We start from the raw sequence: 17,845 nt of genomic DNA on the forward strand, positions 1-17,845 counted from the left end.
ATTCCACCTCCTCTCCTCCTGCCCCATGACTTGAAGTGCTTCGTTGTAGCTACCACTTCCATATGCACCCAATTCACATAACTATCTTGCTCATTTAAGTCCTCCCTTGGGTATACTGCAAGGCTAATGTATTCTCTAATATATTTGTTTTAAATTGGAGAAAGTAACATTCAAGATAGACTCTTTCTTGCTGCTATACTTAAAATTTTAAATGACGAAGCAAAACCTGATACATTAAGATTGTTTATTTTAAATGGTATTCTGAAACTTGTGGTTACATACAAATTTTCAAACTATGAAGCTTAAGATCGCATGGTGACCGTCTTCGCAAAATAAGGCTGCTCGGTCAGTCTCATCAGAGCTGATTCCACTGAGGTTTGATTATTCAGAGTACAGGATGGCTTCAAGAAGGTTGTGATCCATGAAGGCACCAACACCAAAGGAAGCAGGCCTTCCTACATAAAAAGCTGACCAAGGGCCCCCTCAGTGACCATGTGACGTTTGTTGAATTTGAGAGCATCACCAGCAGGGAAAGATATGAGTGAATCCAATGGCTGTTGCGCAAACGTCATTATGCCGCACTCAAAATCTGGAGACAGGTACCCGCTACAGGGGATTTTCCATGCCAGTCATACTCGCTGTGCTTTATGCCTCACTCAACTGGGCCAGTTAGGGGAAAAAAAAAAAGAAAACAAACAAACCCCCCAGGATTTCTGTTAATGCTGAAACTTCAGTTTAGATACTAGGTGCACGGATGGGATGAAACGTATCATCCCACAGCCAACAGACAGAAACTTTTCATTTCTCTGAATTGACATGGAAAGCAGATGAATTACTGCCTCCTCTCATGTTCCCCCAATACTAAAGGTAGAGATATGCTTTGTGAGTTTATTTTATACACGGACAATTAAAAATACATTTTAGCAATGTTTCCCATAAAAATCTTACCAATAGCACAGTAGTGAACTCAGTGCAACAAGATTAGAAGGACAGGAAGGAGTATTTACAACCACATTGTATTGTACCGAAACGGCAAGATCGGAAATTTCTAAAGTGCAAAGTTGGCTATATTCTACACAGATACAGGGATCTGTTTTCTTCCTTATACTATGAACCAATACCATCATTACAGACGCACCACATATTCATGCTGAACATTTAAGTGACCAAATGTCATCCTTAGGCTGACAGGCAAAACTCCTCTACCAAATCCAGTGGGAGGCAAACATCAGCATCCGAGGGCCAAATCTAGTCCCTCCGTTCCAGGAGTGTCACGTGCTGGATGGAGAGTAACTACTGTAAACCCAGGAACACGAAACATGGAGGAAGTGTATTTAAATACATGGAGGAAGGTATTTAAATGGAAATCTTACAAAGAGCTTAATGGTTTGTTTTATAGTAGATTAAAGACAATCACTGCATTTTTAAAAGCACAAAATAGAGGGCCCAGCACTCCATATTTTATTTAGCTGCAGTTTTGTCCTAGTTCAGACTGGGCACAAATTTTTAAAGACTATTTACACCAACAAGATTTGCAGGTTTAGCCATGAGAGCCTCTAAAACCAGAGAGAGGCCACAAAAACAGGCTCTTGCAGCATTAGAGTATTAAAAAGTCACCATTCAAAATACCTCATTCTTAAAAATTACTAAAGGAAAACATAATAGAAGGAACATGGCTGCTAGGTTTCCAGATTAACTGAAAGTCCCAGTCAATTCACCCATATTCTTAAGCATATTGGACAGTTAATCTACATATTATTTACAATAATTCTTGCTTCTACCCAACAAAACCAAAGAGAAAACTGCTCGTTGACTCACAGCTCTCTATACTTTGCAAACTAAACAGTCTCCAGTTTCTTATTTTTGGGCAAAACTATCCAATGTTTGCCATGGAATTTTAACTATAAGTAAACAAAGTTTGTCTTGAAAAGCAACATGTTAAGGGAATTAGTTTGTTCCATTAGTCTATTTTTAAACTACTACATCATATTTACTGAAACAGCTATGGCGTAAGAGGTTACACAGCTAGGCTTAAGTAATGCCATAATCTGACACAATCCACTTGGTTAGGCCCCAAACTATTTACAGTGAACTTGATTCAAACAAACCACTTGGTTTAAGAAAGCATCCAAAGGATTACGAATTGCAAGTCCATAAAATAATCTTTCCTAACAAGTTGTTTGGGAATGATTTAGTCATGATCTGTTCATTTTATTTTAAGCTATTCATATACTGAAATACACCCATGGGCAAAAGCCTCACTGGAAATGAGTCTCAGCACCTACACATGCATTAGCAAACACGGGTAAGTCTGTGCCACAGCGTGTAGCACATGGAAGGGAAAATGAGGGGAGGAGGGAAAATGGAATCTAGTCTGCACAGAAAGAAAATTAATTAGGTTGAGAGGTGTACCTATTAACACACGGAGACACCTGGAAAACAATGAGTAACTAAAAAAATCATGATTATGAAACGGAGTTAACTGCATCTTGATCCTTAAAGGGGGAAGGCTACAGCTGTAGTAAGTTTTCAGGAGAATGAAAATCTGCATAGGCAAAGTAGCTCCACGCCCCATTCTGGCAAAACCTAAGCCGGTCTTTTAATAATGCAAGAAGTCTAAAAAGTCAGCTGATCAAGTTATGAACAGATCTGAGTAAGTCTTCAGAAAACACACCCCAGGCCCCTGTGCAGTATCAGAAGAAATGGAGCATTTTTAGATATAAATTCTCCTTGATACTTATTATCCTCTACCCACCTAAGCCCTTGCAGAACAGAAACTTCTTCCAAAGCAATTCAGCTGATTTTACACTTACTTCTGTGTGCAGAACTGGCTGAAAGAAAAATCCATCACTGGAAGCAATGAGTTCTGCATTTGATTCACCCACGACAGCCAACATTAAGATCCTCTTTGCCTTTTGCAGCAATGGATTCTGTAGTTTGGTCCAGTATCTCAGGAAGAGTCTCGAGTCTCCCATTAACTTCCTCAACAGCTTTTGTTCCACAGGTCTTCAAGAAGCTACACACCTGCCCTCTAGGCTAAGTTACTCTAAGTCCCATGAAAGATTTCAAACATAAGTACTAAATTACACCACAGCGGAAGATGAACCGATCAAAACAGTACGAAGTGAGGAATGTGTTTATAGTATACATCATGATAAGTGCATATGCCGTCAGGTTTTGTTGAAATGGGAACATTTTCAGGCTGTTCAGTTTCTTTCTCAGGTAAAGGGAAATGCAACAACTGGTACCCAGAGATTGCAAGGCCCTCGCTTCAACGCACGCACCGTATTCTTTTGCATTTGCAGCAAATCAGAAAGCTATGTTTTTGTTGACACGGGTGTTTTGGAGTGCTCAGCACTAAAGAATGTTATCACATTTTCCACAGTAGGCAGAAATGGAAGAAGGAAGTTCTACAAAATACCTTCTTTCTCAGCCTTGACTGGGCTTGGCTTTTGGCAAGTTCTCTTCATTAAGAGCTAATTTCAGTGCAATACTGCAAAAGCTGAGAAACAGCACTGTGTACATATGGCATAAAGGAAATCTAGAGCTTGGTTTCCCAGTTGTGCCATCAGCTCTCCAGCTCATCTCTCCTCCCTTTTCTCCTAACAGCTTCTTATAGACACTACCCAGATGGAAACACAGCATCTCGGTTACAATTCCATTACCTTATGCATGACAACTTCACGAATTCAAATGGAGCTTTTCTAGTGCCAGGAGATTTTAACTGTCTGCAGCTTTCAAACTTACTAAATCTTTCAAGATTCAAAAACTTTGAATGAATGACACAGTGATGCATTACTTCTAAGCACTTTCATATTACTTGCTGCATCACTTTCACATACACTTTGATATTAAAGGATTTTAATTTAAGGACAGACAAGCTAAAGTACCTTACTACAAATTCTCATACAAGAACCCTAAATCTATAGAGGAAAGAACAGAGGCTAATCGTTTCAGAAGAACATAAACTGTGCTCCAGTTACACAGAACTTAAGGTTTTCCAAGTTCTGTGAAAGTCCTGTGAAACACCACAGGGGTGTTACAAACCAAACCCAGATTTTCTGCACTCACTACAATTCAGTGAATCAGAACACGACAGGGCATTAAGCCTGAATGACAAAACCTGAATAAATATAACCATTCATGCAAACTTTTGTTTGCAGAATTTGACATTATATAGCATGTAATTTAATGGAAAAATCCTCAAGTGTTACAATCATGATACTTCCTTTGCTATTTGTGGGTAGAAACTAAACCCACAAAAAGAAACTCTCTAGAGGCACAATAGGAACATTTAAGCCCACTCATTCTACGATATCCCACTAAACCCAAAAATAAGTCAGATATAAATAAACTCCGAGAAATCCACCACATTCTCAAGCAAGATAGACGCATATTAACAAAAGTAAATTAAATTAGTCTTCTAAATTAAAAAAGAAGAATCAGAAAAAGGGAGATCAGAACTAAAGCCCCAGAGTCCAATTAATACAGTTTTAAAGTGAATTCAAAGCACTTGTGGCACTTAAGAAATCTGGCATCCACTGTCTTTTTGAGGCTTTATATCTGGTTCCTTCAGAGGTTTTACTTCTTCATCTGGTTTTGGTTTAGCCTGTGAACAAGAAAGAAAAAAAATTAAATACCACAAGTACAAACCACTGTGTCCGCACGGTATTTATGCACGGCTAACTTTACACATTCTAATCTAACAGTCCCCTCTCTTTTCAAGGTTGAAGGCTTTGAGTGAGACTCAAGCAAGGGGGGAAGCCAAAGATTCTCTATTTCAGCATCCTTAAATGAATCCTTTTCTAAAAAAGAATCTTCCTATAGCATTTCAGCATGTTATACACATTAAAGAATTTCCTACTATTCAGGACTTAGAAAAAAAATTACTGCTAATTTCCAGATGCTGACAGTGTGGCAGAGAGGTTAACTGACTTGCCTCCTTGCACAGTGCAAATATGAGCTCAGGTGGTAGCCTCGTGTCTACGTCCTGCACTGAGCTGGGGAGCATTACAGAAGAGCAAAACAGCAATTCTGCATTATACACAGAATAAAGCTACCAGGAAAGAACAGTACATAAGATTATCTTACAGTGTCATCCTTTGGCCTCTTGGTGAGATCAAACGCTGCAAGTGTTTCAGGAGTCCAGTGTGCGTTCAAGGCAGGAAATTCAAAAGGAACAGGCTCTACTAAGCCATAGTTTGCTTTCAGTTCCAGCTGGGGAGCCTCTGCTGGCACCTTCTGAAAATAGCTGTAATAGAATACAGCAATATATTTAAAACACAATGCGCTATCTCTGCAAGTCTCGTTTGCAATTCTAAAGAAAAACAATCTGGGTTTTTACAGTGGCAATCATTGCTGCTCCCTTCCATTTCATTAAGGCACCGTCCAACATGCATTCTGTCAGCAAGGTTCACAAGAACAAAAGCAATTCCTTCTTGGTATTCATCCCCTAATAGCTAGGTGGGTTTTTTCCTGCTTGATAACCATTATTCCCAGCACTTCAATGAGAAGAGCACCTTTTGTCCAAAAAGACCGCCAAAATCCAAACGAGGATTTAAAATACTTCCCCAGAAAGATGAAGAGGACACTTCTTTTCCTAAATCAGTCTTAATGTGCCACAGTGCATAATAGCAACAACACTGCAACACCCACAAAGGCTCGCCACAACACAAAGCCTGAACGAGGGTATGAATCTCCCCTCGGCAAACCAACAAGAGCTGAAAACTGACACATACTGACACACGCTACCTTACTTCCTGCGCTGCAGCAGAGCTCTGTGGCAGGCACATCTCCCAAAACAGTCACTGGTTATCTGGTTTCTCTTTCAAAGTTTGTTTCTAGAGGGACATGGATTTGTTGAAATCTCCTGTATGCTGCTGTTGTAAGCTACGACAACGGTTATTGCAACCAAAGCAGAGTAGAGAATTTCTTTTCCTATTTGCAGTTCAGCTTGATGTACTTGACAACCCTTTTTGTTTAGTCAATTCCCCTATTATGCAGGTCTTTAAATATCATAAAAAGGGAAATAACAAACCTATTATGGAATACTAAATCATAAGAGGAAGGGAGGGGAGAATGAAATGAGCAAAAGAATTCTAAAGCCAAAGTAATCTTGCTATTTTAAACTGCTTCCAAACGCTTTTTGGAAGGGGCATTAACTAACAGAAAGCCCTATTCACAATATTGATTATACTTAGACTGGTAAACCTCCTAGCACCCTAAGCATATTCTTCACTGAAGGCATGACTGTGTTTTGACTTCCCTGCTAGCAAAGCAGAATCAGCTACCAGTCTTCTCCATTTCCCCCTCTGTCCTCTTTTGCCTACTAGATCCCAGCAGCTGGGAAGAGGGCATTAGAGCAACACAGCAGGCTCTGCAGGACTTTCTCTCAGGCAGAAGGAAAAGGAACAAAGTGGCCGAGGAATGAAGGAAGAAAACTGCTTCACCTCTCCAGCATGTCAGTCCAACCTATCCTGCTGAACTGGCACAGAAAACGGAGAGGGTGATAGCACAGACCCATAGCAAATCCACTATGAGAAAATTAAAGAGAAATTTGCCATTCTCTAAGTTACATGCCATAGCCAAAAGGAATATAAGAACTGGAGAGTAAAATTTACCATCCTGTCTGGAAATAAAAGCAAGTGAGGTATTAACAGTTCATATGGAGTACTGTACCAACCACGAATTACTTACATGAATCCATTCTCTCTCTGGCATTTTTCTAGTGTGTTCTTAATCAAACTTCCTAATTTCCTAAAGAAGAGATGTCCAGAAGGTTTGGCAGTAGTCCCGGGCCCTTTGGTTTCTCCATATTCTTTGCACAATGCTTCAGCCTTGGCAAAAACTTTGCGAGAAAGAAATGTAATAAAAATCATTTATATGAATCTATTAAATCATGGTTCTGATCTACAGTGCTTCAGTTTTAGTAGATACCAGAATCTATTCAGGCTTCTTGCTTCTTAAACAACACTGAATATGGAGTGGGAAAAGAAGCACTCTTCTCTGAACAGCAGGCACACTAAAAAACACAGTATTTGTTTTACTGCAAGTAATCCAACTTAGTTTGTTCTTAATTAATTCTTTTTATTTCTTTCTAAAATTAATATTAGAAGTTTCCAATTTGATGATTTGAGCATTTTTTATACATTGTGGTAAAGTTATGCAGTGCAGGCCACTGGGGTAGCAATAGCTTTGAAGAGAGAAGGATGGGCAGAAGACCCTGAACTACTGTAAACTTCCCTTAACCTACCTTTCAAACAAATAGAAATAAGTTACTGAAACCTGTTTAAAAACAAACAAACAAACATGGTCTAGATTCACTATTTAATGTAAGACAGAGCAACCTCAAAAGCAGAAAAGGCTGCAGTAACTTAACATCCAGACCAGAAAACGTGGTGACCAGACAATTGATTTTTACACAGTATCACAGGCATTCAAAGCCAGTCTTTAACAGATTGTGAAGATGAAATTTCCTGCAGCACTGCTAGGAAAGACAGTCTCTGGTAAGACAAAAGAAGAATATACTGTCTCCATTCAAAAGTGTGCTGGATTTTCATCAGGTGACAGATGAAGTTTATGGGAAAAATAAAACTGGCACGTCATCATTTGACCCTGTCATCCAGTCTCAATCACACTTACATTTTTCTGACTCCTGCAGAGATCTGATTGCTTCCCCGCATTTATCACTCGCCAGTAAAGTTTGACCGTGGTAACAGTACGCCTAATAGGAGAGGACAAAACCGTTACCAACATCACTGGGCCCTTCCCGCACCGATTCACCTCTGCTCTTCCTCACATCGGAGTTGCACCTCTTTGAAGCTGCCACTCCCTGCAGACAGCTGACAATTTGGGAACGCCAGTCAAAGCAGCGTTCACTGAACAATGCAGTTCAACGCAAACACGGTGAGGCAGGTATGCAGCCAGCTGTCTCAAGTCTAGCCAAGCGTAACTTTGAGCTTCATGAAGGCCGTTTTACCAAAAGCACTAGTACACAGTCTAGTTCAAACCTCTCTCTCTCACTGTATCAATGTGCAGCATTAAGCCCCATTCACAGAACAAGGATGAACCCCAATCAAGTTTACAAAGCAAAGGCTCTAAAAACTCAAACTACCTGAACACTCAAAAACTGAATATGCAACAAACATCACTGAACCCAGAAGAGATGAGGCGTTTGGCCACTTGAGATATTTTGCCATAGTCCAAATAACTTTTCCACCCCAAAAAGTCCCATTCCTTCACACTTAGGTTTGAAGACAGTACTGTAGTCCAGTGAGAACTGAGCGGCTTCTTTTCTATTATCAGGAGTTGCTAAGTTTAAATACTAAATACCATAGGTAAAGGAACAACCCCATGAACGAATGCCTACCTTGCATACCCTCCTTTAATGTCTGTTCTCACAGTATAGCAAGTGCTACCTGGATCTACCACTGTCCATATTACACAAATTAAAAAAAAGTACCACAGCTCTGACCCTCCCTCACTCTCGAACTTGCTAATAAGGCAAGCAGCTTCTAGCTACAGGTTTAAGAAAAAAACAATGATGTTCGCTGCTTAGTTTGGGCCTTTTTTACAGTATGAAAGAGCCAGATTACAGGCTGTGGCAGGCTACAAGAAATAAACAGCAAATTGAGCAGCTGATGATCCCAAGAGTGCCACTGCACTTGCCAAGGGATCAGTCACGCAAAAAGGGACAGCACTTGGAATGGTACCTAACAGTACTTGATGCAGTTTCATTCAGGGCCTTCAAAAAGATGATCAGCTCTGAATTATGCCTAGAATGAGATTGTGATGCAGATAATGGAAGACAAGTATTATGCTCAACCTGAATTGCTTCACTTAATGATACGTGATCACGATAAATTCCACACTGCAGTAATTTCACTTGGCTCAACAAAACCACTTCAAATGCCACTGACACTGCACAGTCTCTCTTCACAGCATGGAAAGAAAGTCAAGGCAATACTTCGCCCCCATTCCCTACTCAGCCCTTAGACAACATTAAAAACTGATGGATGTCAGCCAAAGTACTTACATAGGCCATATAGAAACAGTTCTTCAAGTTTAAGTACTTCCTCCATTTACCTGCATAGGTTGGATCCAAACTGGATAATGTTTGATCTGTGAACACATATGTGAAGTTATTCTTTAAGACATTTCCAAAAAGAAAAATTCCACACATACTCAAAGACGGAATTCTTAAACTAGGCAACAGATCTTAACTATAAAGTAGCCAGAAACAAGTGACATAAATTACTCCTGCAAAGGCACAAAGAAACTATGAGAAAAAAGAAAAATATGCAGTTTGTTGAGCTATCACGTAGGTGTCCCTAGAATCCCTGAAACTGCTGTCCACCAAGTTTGGAAGGCTCATTTTCCTAAATACTTTTAGGCAGCATTTCAAAGCTTGTTCCTAGTTTAATTTCAAGTGGCAATCTATAAAAGCCTACGTATGTTACAATATTCCATCTCTTACATTGACTGCCGTATTTTTGCACTTTTCCCTCTTGCCTCAGCAAGCCCACAGATCAGCTTACTCATCTGGAAGGATGTACATAATTAACCTGCTACACACTTTACAGCCTGCATCATCATCTGCTGCCCAAAGGCAGTTGAAGCACACCCCGTTTACATCAAGCCATTTGCTTGCTGCTATTACATATTCTCAAGACATTACTGTGTCTTCTGCCTCCCCTCACTAACATTTCCTACCATTAGCTATAGAAAAAGATTCCCACAAAACCAACAGGCCTTATCAAAATATATCTGTTACAGTGATAACTGAAACCTTAAATGCACTAAACAGAAGCTAAATATACAAAGCATGCCCACTGACAAACAGTGTTAATATCGCAATTGACAGGCGGGTGAAGTATGTCTGCTGGCAAGAATGCATAAACCAGGTCACTAAGGATACAAAACAAGACACTTACCAGCTTTTTGGTAGAAGTTAGCTGTTTCGTAAGCAAGAGCAGCTATTAGTCCTGGATTGTGTTTCAGCTCAATAGCCCGAGCAATTGTCACTGAAAAAAAAATTCCACACCATAGTATTAAAGTTTAATTGAAAACGTCACATCAAATCAGCAGAGGCATTTAGCATTTTAAAACCCCTGCATGAGCAGAAAACAAGTATTGTGCAGTTAAGCAAACTGCAGAATAAAGACAGATTGTTTCTTGGATAGAATGATTCCAAATCAGTAGAAAAGCTGAAGGAAGCTTAGTCTGAAGACTAGCTAGTAAACGGAAGCTGCAAATATTTTAAAGGAACTGGGAATTTATGTTAGGCAAGCATGGTGGTGAAGAGACTGCATGAAAGGAAAAAAGAAGAGGGGAGGAATGTCACACACAAGTTCTTCCAAAGCGGTTAGATTTGTAATATCAGACTGATTTTTGGCATTTTCCTCCTATAATTGTAACTTAAGTTTCTTTAAAAGCAACCCGCCCCACTAAGCCACAGTACTTCAGAAGAAAAAACTAGTATTGCTGCCAAGCAGACTTCATGAGACATCAAAGAAACCCACAAAGACTGTCATCTCCCATCCCCAACAAATGTATATTTAAAGATACCTTCTTGAGCTTCAGCTTGGCACTGTATGATGTAAGAGTCCATAAGTCGAGCTTCTAAATCTCTTCCCTTTTCTACAGGTGTAATCAACTTTGGAATATGACTTTCCTAAGTACAAAGCAAGTCTCAAAGTTAGTTTAGGCTTAATACCACTGCTGCCAATGCAGCCAGTGCAAAGCAAGTCCCTTATTCCTAAACAGATGGGACACTGCGTGAAGGTCCCAAGATGGTTAGCCATGCTGCTGCATGTGCTACTGGGCAGACAGACTCAGACCTCTTCCACTGCCATTGGGAAAGAGTAGCAGGGATTGAGTGGTAGCACAACATATCAATACCCTTCTTTTTCCTGTATCATTCAGATAATCTGATGTATTTGTTTATTCTGTACCCTCATCAGAAAAGCAAAGGCTTTTCTAAGACAATAAGTCAAGTACTTGGAGACAACTTAAAGGACAGACAGCAAAGACAGTTTATCTACCTTCAAGTGTTTAAAAATCCCAGCTGCTATCTTCAAGCTTCGGTGAACGTCTTTTGCTTCATCTTCTGTTATACTAAGAATATAGAACGAATCAATGAAATTTGAGTTAGGAGGGACCTCTAGGTGTCATTTAGTCCCACTTCCTGCTTTGGAGCAGGACTATTGACAACAGTAGATCAGGTCAGTTACGGCTTTGTCTAAGTGAACCTTGAATCTTTCAAGGAAGAATGGGGAGTGCACTAACACTCTAAGTGACCTGTCCCACTGCTGTGCTACCTTCATGGTAAAAAAGTTTCTTACAGCGCCCAATCATTAAATAATCACACAGAACTCACTTGAAAAAAGAAATGCAAGACCTTGTAATGACTTTCAAATAAAAGGTAGCCTCAGTGTTAAAAGCCAAAGCTTTAGAAATCTGTAGGGCTAAAACTCAGCAGAGCTGTGATTTTGAGAATCTCAATTTTGTACCTGGACGTTTAGAGCAGGACTGATGAAGGCTTTATTCACAACTGACACTTTCTCCAAACCACAGTCACATGGTACTAGTACACTTTGTTCACAGATGCAAGAAGGGACTGAAGTGCACTTAGACATTACAGCACATGAATGAAGGCCAACTGCCTCCTTGAACTCCTACTGTCTCAGCTGGACATGCACTACAGCAGTGAAAACTCAGAACCTGCTATATTTTTTGGTGGAATATTGCTGCAATGGAATTACTAAGAAAAGAAAAACACTTACTCTTCTTTTCCAGCGAGTCTTGATGCATATTTTGTGTACCACAGAGCTACATTAAATCCCATGGAAACAAGTTCAAACACTGCATCCTGCTGGGCACTAGAGACAGACAGACAAAACCCCCCCAAACAATTTAATGCTTTCCACTTTGTTCTGACAAGCTCCCTCTGATGATAGTTCACATAGCATAAGTCGACATTTCACTCCACAAAATATTTTTCATTTAAGAAGTCAACAATTTCCAATTCAGAACCTCCTACTTGCTGAAATACCTAAAAGAGACTTCAGTTTTTACTTACTCCCTTTAAGAGCTCATAATTATAACTTCCCACATTCAGATGCCTACCCTTCCCATTTGGGAACTTTTATTTTAAAACAGTAACTTGAGATTTGTTTAGCTTTGGGTGTGGCTGACATTTTTCCATCTTTTTTTTTTCTTTTTAAATTGCACATTTTGTGGAAAGCCTTGCTCTGGAATGTCTACTTTAAAGTTGTAGCTGCTAAGTTAATAAGTCAGAGTCTATTACATCTCCCTCAAGTGAATGTATTGCAAGTATTTATGTAACTTCAGTCAAACGGCATGTGCGAATAGCAGAATATTTCAGAAGTTAAAAACATAGTCCTTGAAAAGAGTGAACTTGCAATCAGAAGCTCAGTATAGCTTAGGAAGTAGTAATCTTTAAAAAGAAAGGTGTGGGAGTGGGAAGAATAACGTTGGCACAAGAACAAGTGTGTATGACCACGAGAAAACCCGAAGAGAGTCCTAATCAACAGATTGTCTTCCAGCAGGAATAAAACCTTTGCGGAAGTCGAGCGCTTCTTCTAGATAAAGCTTGACAAATTTGTAAACGTGGTTATACAACACAATTACCTACAATAGCAAGAGATGACTGAATAATCCAGAAGGTTACAGATCTATATTCCTACTTAAAACAGCAGCTTTGTTTGTTTGTACCAGGAGTACATGTAATAGGAGCTTCGGAGGACAAGAAGATCAGATCTTCAGCAACATTTGTGCTTAAAAAAAGTCAGAAGATACTGGTCAGCCAATAATGCTAAATGAAAAACTTCTAAACTGTAGTAATCTATGTTATATTCAATTCACCAATACTCTCAAGATTCTTCTTTGTACTGCTGTAGTGAACTGTAGATATAGTTTGTAGATCAACTAAGACACAATGGATGCTTCTACCATTCTCATGCGTTATCACACCCTTACGTAAAGGCAACACATGCTTCAGAACACCTAATACAGTACAGCAATTATCAAAAATGCAAAGCAACAAGTTTTTGGAAACTACTTTGTGTTCAGCATTTTGCTACACTTTTAAGTTTTCCTTCACACCTGTGCTGGCACACGTGCATGTACATAACAGACCAGAAGAAAATAGCTGCATACCCTGTAATCATAAAAGCATACATACTTTGGAACTTGTCCTTGTAATGTGTCTGTCCACTTGAAATTCTGAATATATCTCAACTTGCATTCTTGGGAAGAGTCATCCAGTGAAAGGATAAAACCTATAGAATAAAAAAAGGTACCAGGCAATCTCAAAGTAAGAAACAGAAACAAGTAATGGAGATCAATAAGAATATGAAAATAGATAAAAGAATGTTTCTTGCTGTACCACTCAAAAACCCGTGTTACTTCCTGAGGCTTTTATTCCTCAATATCTTGAGAACAAGATGTGATAAAAACCAAACTGACTACTACAAGAAACTCCCTGCCCGGCAGGTTACCAGTTCAACCTTGTGAGTCTTGATTGCTCAAGGAAAACCTTGCAGATCTCTGCATGTCCCGTATGGTGACTAGTTGGGACTTGGACTGACCCAGGTATGGGACAGCTGGGGCTGCTTGAGGTGAGCGAGTGACCGTCCCTGCCACCATAGTGGCAACCGAGAAATTCCAGGAAAAGCTGCCTGGTCAACAGGGAGAGGGAAAAGGGCTTGTAAGCACAGACTCACCTAGTCATCATCTCTTTTGTCTCCAGGGCTACGGTTAATTGCTTCTTTACGTCCAGCAGCCCAGAAAGCAGCAGTCAGTGGGATGAAGCTCATGCTATGGGATGTTCAAATGCTAGCATATGCAGGCCCAAGGAATTTTTCAGGGAGGAGTAAGATGGGCCTTGGCCTGATTAGGTCTTACAAACTTTGAGAACTCAAGACTTGCAACAGCCGCTATTGGGGATATAGCTCTCAGTGCTGTCACGTGTTTTAAAAGACACAAAATACTCGTTCCTTTCACATGCAGAAGATTTTAGCGACCAAGCGTGATGCTTTCCTGAAGAAACTCTCCAAATCTTGTCTGCAGCAACATGGACTGTTATCTTACCTTTATCTAGAACGTTGCATTAGCTTACACCCTCCCAGAGACTAAGGGAACTACACCAACTTGAGCTGCTTCACTTCCCACAGACTGAAAGATCACAGTTTCCATGAATCGGCTGATGCCTGAAAACTCAGTCCTAACAAACTTGCCTGAGCACCTGACAGCTAAGAGAGAGTTATCAAAATATTGGCAGGAGGAAGGTTTCAAGGGAATGCATCATCATAGGTGACCATCTACTGAAACTGTAGATGCTATGCTAGTGAGCACCTATACATACACCTAAGACAAGGAGCAGCAGAAGTGTAAACTTGCAACAAGTCTATTATCTGGCATTAGACAAACCAGAAGTTTACGCCGAAGAGCACCTTCTGTCAACTAATTAACAGAGCCAATTTATACTTAAGGAGCAATTCACCACAATCTAAGAGACAAAAAAACGTTTTCTCTTCCAGAAGGAAGCAGAATAAGGTTAAAAGCAAGAGGACAGGACTGCCAACACTTAGTACTGGCAGGGTCACAAAGGACACTGAAACTTGTAGAAAGGGCCTGGTGAGTACCCGTGACTGGTATCAAGCATAGAATCCATGAAGATACTCTCGTTCCTGGGAAGCGCAAAGCTTCTTTACAGAAGATCAGTGAAATACACGTCCTGAGAAGCGTCATTAAAACTCAACTTATATACCTCTTGATGTATTAGCGGTATTGCTAGTAAATATTCCTACCTTGCAAGAGTGAGAAGTACAAGTCAGTTGCATTCTTCATCATTTCTGGATTACAACTCGAGTCCGTAAACAGCTCCAACAGTCGTGCTCGAGATAACCTCAAATCACTGTATGAAGGGGAGGGGAAAAAAAGGAAAAATAAACTTAAGAAATTATACCCAAAAATGTAGTATCAAGAAAGTACATGTATACCACCACCCTTTTGGCTAAGAAAGTGAAGCTAAGCATTTGATTTAGCTATCTGAAAGCAAGGAAAGGTACTTTATAAGGAAGACGCCAATAAATACAGAGAAATCTTCCTTTCTCCTCCGGGTACATACAATTGACTCTTTAAAGTACAATCCATTTTGGACAGACAGCAACGCATAATCAGTACTCATTATCAATCTATTGTTCTAAGACAAACTAAAGTGACTATGCCTTTATTCACCAAGATGTTGGGTGGAGGGGGAGGGAAGAGAAGTAACAAGCAGGAACATTCTTCAACATTAGAACAGGATGAGCATATGAAGAGATAAGAATAGATCTGCAAAACAGGCCGAGATCTCTGAGATCTCTTTTCACTATATTCCTATCTACAACAGAACGTTCATGCCTTATTCACTTATGGAAATTACTTTAAGTAATCTTTTGCAGAAGAATGCAGAGTCATCAGAAAGACAATGAAATGTTTAGTCTTTTGCCTCTGCATTATTATAATAGGCCTTGCTATACACTCAGAGACTTGAAAACTGGATAATTCATTCTTTGTAACTAAATGTTCAGCGTTATCACTGTCTTGTTGTCTCCCAGCCTACACGTTTCTAGTCATCTTCAGAACAAAAACTGAAGAGTAACCATTACTTTTAAGGATGCCCTTAAACTGTGAGAGGCAGAGTGAATTTAATCACAAGTGCACTTACTTGCAAACCTTTGTTGCAGCTGGAGCGGTAGCTACCCCATAAAAATTGAATGAAACGGGAGCTGTAGCCTTCAGAGGGTTGCGATGAAACCAGTGGGTCATTTTCGTTCTGTAGTGTTGTTTACGCCAATTCTAAGGTGTGGAAAGAAATCAATAGCTGTAGGAACAGGTACAGCTGAGGTACTATGTATGCCATCCTCACAGAAATATATTCGAAATGTAAACAATTAAGAAAGAAATTAATTTGCAAAGTTGTATATATAATTACAGAGAAGAAATTATTTTTTTCCTATTTGAAACACTAAGTTTTCATAGCCCTTGTCTTCATCGTCCACGTGCTTAGTTTGAGAATTTCACTCTGTTGAAATACATGTTTTCTGAGGCAACTATTTTAAATTGGGCAAAAAGCTATGACCTTCTTTGTTCTATATTACTGTATACTTTCTTATTTGAAAAAACAGTTGTTACCTCCTGCATAAGGCTGAATATTTCCCATGCCATTTACAGGTATCTCTCAATTCACTGAGGTCATTAAATCGTATCCGGTCAATCTGTTAGTAGCTTTTATTGGGGCACCACTGATATAGATGAAACTGCAATTACACAGTAACCCTTGCTGAAAACATGGATATATTTACATACATGCAAGAGACCTGGAAACTGGTAGAAGAGCACAGCTAAAACAGACCATCTTTTTTCTTCTGCCTCAATTTCGGAGAACGTATACAGCATAAGCATTCCAAGGAGATGTGTTTACAAGCTTTCAACAGCGGTGCACGGCGGGAGGATGAAACATAACGGGCACAAGTTGAAACGAGGAGTAAAAGGAGAAACCTCTTCAGCGTGAGGAGAGCCAAAATGAGGAACGAGTTGCCCAGAGAGCCTGCGGGGTCTCCCTACTCAAAGGCCTTCCCGACGCCACGGGATAAAGCCCCGAGGCAGCCGGGCTGCCCGCAGGGGTGGCCCTGCCCCTGGCAGGGCGTGGGACCGGGGACCTCCGTCCCCTCGTCACCCTCTCTGAACCTCTTAAGCTCATCGGTATGAAAGGCTTCGCAGCTTTGCTGAAAAAAAGGGGATCTGCCAAGCAGCGACCCCCTGCCACCGCCCAGGTCTTCCCGACCGAGCAGGTCGTCGCTTGTCTACTGTGTCAGCACCTATCGCGACATCTTCACCCACCTGCGCAGCAGCGCGCCCCGCTCAGCGCAGAGGCGCCCGGTCGCTCCCGAGGCCGGGGGCGGTTTGCCAGGCGCTTAACCAGAGCTCTTCCGCGCCCCGACCGCCCTCACCCCCGCGCCCGGCGGAGCACAGGTCGGGCTGCTCGGCGGGAGCCGGCCCGCTGCCGCCCGCCTCAGGCCCGCGGCCGCCGCCTCGCCGCCAGCAGCGCACACCGACCGACGGCCGCCCCGGCGTGCGGCCCCGTTCGCAGCAGCAGCCGCGGTGCCGCCCGGCTCCCCAAGCCCTGCCGACACCGGCGCGTCGGGCGTGGGCGGCCCCCGCAGGCGCCGGGACCCCGCCGCTCCGGGCCCGCCGCCGCCTCCGCCCGGCCCTGCCCGGCTCCCGGCGGTGCGTCACGCCGCCGCCGCCGCCGCAGGCAGCGCCAGCCGAGAGCCGATGTCATCGTCCCGCGCTGTACGGCGGGCCGACAGCATCGATCCCGCCGGTTATCCCCCCCTCGCCGGGTGCCCCCAGGCCGCCGGCGCCAGCCCCGCCGCTGGGGTCTCCCCCTAGGACGGCCGGCGGAGGCACGGCCAGGCCCCGCAGCCCTCCCCCGGTAGGGACCCCTCAACGCCACAAACAGGGGCGGGAGCGGGAGGGGACCGCGGCCCAGCGGCGGCACCGTCCCTCCCGGACGGGTGACCCGCCCGCGGCGCTGCACAGGAGCGCGGGTGCTTACCTGGGGGGGGGACCTCCCGCGGCGTCGCGGCCGGGAGCGGATGAGCGGCGCGGCGCGGCCCGGTCCCGGCCCAGGCGCTGCCGCCGAGACCCAGCTGGGAGGGCGGGCTCCCTCGGAGCCACGTGACCGCCGCCATGACACACACCGAGGCGGAAGTAGGTGTTCCTCCCCCCGCCGCGGGCGGGCGCTGCTGCCGCCGCCTCGGTAGCGATGGCGGGG

At 42.3% G+C, this 17,845-nt stretch overlaps 1 protein-coding gene across 4 annotated transcripts; it reads right to left on the reverse strand.

Annotated features, from left to right (window-relative positions):
* Positions 1 to 230: 230 nt before the first annotated feature.
* BROX (BRO1 domain and CAAX motif containing) lies at positions 231 to 17,759 on the reverse strand. Of its 4 annotated transcripts, none has more exons than XM_087775706.1 (13): positions 17,627 to 17,759; positions 15,734 to 15,864; positions 14,832 to 14,938; positions 13,205 to 13,301; positions 11,784 to 11,879; positions 11,043 to 11,115; positions 10,567 to 10,672; positions 9,933 to 10,022; positions 9,035 to 9,120; positions 7,642 to 7,723; positions 6,697 to 6,847; positions 5,092 to 5,251; positions 231 to 4,609 (listed from the first exon to the last, which is right to left on the reverse strand). In XM_087775706.1, exons 2-13 carry the CDS (start codon positions 15,832 to 15,834, stop codon positions 4,523 to 4,525), a joined length of 1,236 nt encoding a protein of 411 aa, XP_087631832.1. In that variant the 5' UTR covers positions 15,835 to 15,864; positions 17,627 to 17,759; the 3' UTR covers positions 231 to 4,522. The 4 variants fall into 4 exon arrangements, with proteins under 4 accessions (XP_087631832.1, XP_087631835.1, XP_087631833.1 ...); XM_087775709.1 differs by lacking the exon at positions 17,627 to 17,759 and adding an exon at positions 16,909 to 17,308; XM_087775707.1 differs by lacking the exon at positions 17,627 to 17,759 and adding an exon at positions 16,375 to 16,847.
* Between the last annotated feature and the right edge of the window lie 86 nt (positions 17,760 to 17,845).

The sequence above is a fragment of the Nipponia nippon genome, unplaced genomic scaffold (assembly GCF_047370975.1).
Source record: "Nipponia nippon isolate SJK-2023a ecotype South Korea unplaced genomic scaffold, ASM4737097v1 scaffold_4, whole genome shotgun sequence".
NCBI classification, from domain to species: Eukaryota; Metazoa; Chordata; class Aves; order Pelecaniformes; family Threskiornithidae; genus Nipponia; species Nipponia nippon.

Coding starts and splice junctions, on each gene's coding strand:
- BROX (XM_087775707.1), bottom strand. CDS start 16,470: ATGCTTATGCTGTATACGTTCTCCGAAATTGAGGCAGAAGAAAAAAGA. Junction 15,865..16,374: donor AGTTTCCAGGTCTCTTGCAT/GTATGTAAATAT, acceptor TCCACACCTTAG/AATTGGCGTAAACAACACTA. Junction 10,023..10,566: donor CCAAGCTGAAGCTCAAGAAG/GTATCTTTAAAT, acceptor TTTTTTTTTCAG/TGACAATTGCTCGGGCTATT.